Genomic DNA, 3,738 nt, shown 5'->3' on the forward strand with positions numbered 1-3,738 from the left:
CATCCTTGGATGATTAGATAAAGAAAATGAGGTGTCTGTACTCAATGAAATATGGCTCAGCCATTAAGAAGAATGAAATTCTGTCATTTGCCAACATGAATGAGGTTGGAGAGGATTATGTTAAGTGAAACAAGACAGACACAGAGAGAGAAATACCCCATGATCTGACTCATATGTGGGAGCTTAAAAAGTTAATCTTATAGAAATAGAAAGTAGAAAAGCAGTTATATAGACTATATAGTGGTTATATAATAGCTGTAAATTAAGGGGAAGTTGGAGGGGATATATAGAGAGGGTAGCCAATGGATACAAAATTGCAGATAGGATGAACGAGATCTGGTGTTCTATACTAACACAGGGAAAATATAGTTAACAATTTATTGCATAATTTCAAATAGGCAGCAAAGAGTATTCTTAATGTTCCCAACACAAAGAAATAACAAATGATTGCATTCATGGACATGTTAATTACGCTGGTAGGATCATTGCACACTGTGTAAATGCACCCAGAAATCACATTGTACTCTGTAAAGATATGTAAGTATCATGGGTCATTTAAGAAAAAATAAACTGAAAAAATCAGAGGCGGAGACAGATTAGTGGCTTCCAAAAACTGAGGGGGTGGGGAGAGGAATAATGAGAAATTAATGCTTAATTGGTAAAGAGTTTATATTTAGGATGATGTTGAAAAATTTTAAGAATAGAGGTGATGGTTTTACAGCACTGTGAATGTAATTAATTTCATGGAATTGTGTGTTTAAACATGGTTTAAATGGTAAATCTTGTTATATACATTTTACCACGATAAGGAAAGGAAAAAAAAATGGTTCTTTCATCAGTTTCCTCTGAAGAATCTTCTCAATGCCCTCTTTATATCTTTATTCCTCAGACTGTAGATGAAGGGGTTCAGTATGGGTGTGACCACAGTGTACATCACTGAGGCTGCTGCACTTGAGTGTGAGTTCTGTGCAGCAGCAGAGCTAAGGTACACTCCTAGGCTTGTACCATAAAATAAGGAGACAACTGAGAGGTGAGATGCACAAGTGGAAAATGCTTTATACTTCCCCTGAGCTGATGAGATTCCACGAATGGTGGAAACTATCTTGGAATAAGAGTAAATAATCCCACAGAGGGTCCCACCACCCAGCAGCCCTGCTGCAAAATATATCACCAGGTCATTAAGAAAGGTGTCAGAACAGGCAAGATGGACCACCTGATTAAGTTCACAGAAGAAGTGGGGTATTTCCAAGTCTGTACAGAAGGACAGCAGCAGCACCATTAAGCTTTGTAAGAGGGAATGCAGGACACTCATCATCCAGGACACCAGAACCAGCAACACACAGAGCTGGAGATTCATGATGACCGTGTAGTGCAGGGGGTGACAGATGGCCACAAAACGGTCATAGGCCATCACAGTCAGGAGAAAAACTTCCAACCCTACAAAGAGTATGAAAAAGTGCATCTGGGTGATGCAGCCTTCATAGGTTATGGCTTTGCTCTGAGTCTGTATATTCACCAGCATCTTTGGGATGGTGGTGGAGGTGAAGCAGATGTCAGAAAAGGACAGGTTGGAGAGGAAGAAGTACATGGGCATGTGCAGGTGGGAGTCGGACATTGTGGCTAAGATGATAAGCAGGTTTCCGAACACAGTGATAAGGTACATGGACAGGAACAGCCCAAAGAGGAAGGGTTGCAATTCTGGTTCCTCTGAAAATCCCAGAAGAAGAAATTCTGAAATTCGTGTATCATTCCCTGGTTCCATGTGGTTGATGTGACTGCAAAGAAAAGAGAAAGACACCATGACACAAGCATGTAGTACTCACCTATGAGAATTGCTGTCATTTATTTTCTACAGTCAAGATGTTAGCTTCTCTCTCTCTCTGTCTTCATTCCTTTCTACCCCCCCACTCTCCCTGCATTTCTTCTTCCCTTCCTCTCTCTGTTTCTCTTTCTTTCTCTCTTTGTTTCATTCTTTCTTTTTCATTTTCTATATTGACAGATAAAATTTTGTATATTTATTGTGTGTACCATGATTGGAAGTATATATACTTTTTGAAATGGTTAATCTAGCTAGTAACCTACACATTACTCTGCAGTCATCATTGTAATGCTGAGAACACTTAACTTCTTTCTTCTCATTTTTCAATAATAGAATTTATCATAATTAACTATACCTGCCATGTTGGAGAATAGGTCTCTTTGACATATTCCTCCTATCTTAGAGTATTGTTCTAATTTTCCTCCTATAATCTTTCAACCCCAACCCCACCCCATTATTACTGCCCCCCTCTCTGGTAACCTCCAATCTACAAGATAATTTCTATATTTTACATTGAATGTGATCCCCTTTAGGGATACCCATTCCATCACTGATTAAGAATTTCCATCCCATTCTCAGCCTTTTCCCGATAGCATGCTTTCCATAGTTTTAATGAGAAACTCTTTAATACATTTGAGAAAAATAAATTAAACTTTGGCACATTCCAGGAATGTCTAGACCCTGAGAAAATAGGGCTAAAAAACAAAAGTTCCTACAATCTAAAAATGGAGAAAGAACACCAGCTAATTTCTAAATTGCCATATACTACATCAGATGGGGACAAATCCTGTGAAGAAAGAAGATAAGAAGATAAGAAGGAAAGAATGGATGTGGTGTTATTTTTTTTCCTGGCAATTCAAGAAAGACCACCAGACAAGGTGACAATTGAATACAAACTGTAATGAAGACAGGGCAATGGTCTTGACGTCACTTGCAGAAGTGTGTGCCTGGCAGGAGGAATGGCCAGTGCAAGGGCACAGAGGAAGGAGCTTGTTCATGGCCACAAGGAGTCCAGTGTGCCACGGGAATGAGTAAGAGTAGAGCGATGAGAAATGGTGCCAGAGAACATTGAAGAATGAGGTGGCCTCGTAGGTGCTGATAGTTCAGGATGCAAGGAGTCCCTCTGTCCAGATGTTGGATGTCATGTTATTAAATTGACTGCAAAGGTGCCCTGTGATAGAAATGCAGCTCCTTTTTATTTCCATAGACTGTCTTCAGTTCAGCCTTTTATATTTTAAGCCATCTTTTCACATATGTTGAGCATAAAGCCTTTTTACTAAAACCTGTGCCCACCACTAAAGGTATATACATGCACACACACACACACGCACAGACAAGCAGCACAATGTGGCCTGCTTGGGCCATGTTAATACCATGTTCTTCTTACCGCCACTCTTTTAGAAAGGAGTGGATACCAGGCAAGGTGTCAGTATCAGATTTTCTCTACCCTAGAGAATGTAGAATTGGTCCCCAGAAATTTCAGTTTGTAAATCTCCCCTATACATGTAACCAGCGTGGCAGGGGAATGAGGAAGAGGAGAGGGATGAGAGGTGGTGTCAGAGAATGGTGAAGAATGAGGAGGCCTCATAGCTGCTGAAATTTCAAGATGCAAGGAGTCCCTCTGTCCAGATGTTGCGTGTCACTTTATCAATTTGGTTGCAAAAGTGCCTTCTGATAGAAATGCAGCTCCTTGAGGCTCCATTTTGTAGTGGCCATTTTCTGCTCTGTATTTAAAGAAAGACAAAAAATCTGCCTGTGAACAGAGGGAGAGGAATTAACTTAAAATAAATGGCAAGAAAAGTCTAATGAACTCAGGTAGACCCAGAGAAACTGCAAGAAAGAAAAGCTCTTTTGGGTTTGGAGACAATCTTACTCATGTTATATCCCATTGAGGCCCCAAAGAAATAATAAAAGACAAA

General features: G+C 40.0%; 1 protein-coding gene across 1 annotated transcript; it reads right to left on the reverse strand.

Moving 5' to 3' along the window:
* Positions 1-835: 835 nt before the first annotated feature.
* LOC103607870 (olfactory receptor 7A10-like) lies at positions 836-1,762 on the reverse strand. Its single transcript, XM_008592336.1, has one exon. It carries the CDS (start codon positions 1,760-1,762, stop codon positions 836-838), a length of 927 nt encoding a protein of 308 aa, XP_008590558.1.
* Between the last annotated feature and the right edge of the window lie 1,976 nt (positions 1,763-3,738).

Source organism: Galeopterus variegatus, unplaced genomic scaffold (genome assembly GCF_000696425.1).
Source record: "Galeopterus variegatus unplaced genomic scaffold, G_variegatus-3.0.2 Scaffold7786, whole genome shotgun sequence".
In the NCBI taxonomy this organism is placed as follows: domain Eukaryota; kingdom Metazoa; phylum Chordata; class Mammalia; order Dermoptera; family Cynocephalidae; genus Galeopterus; species Galeopterus variegatus.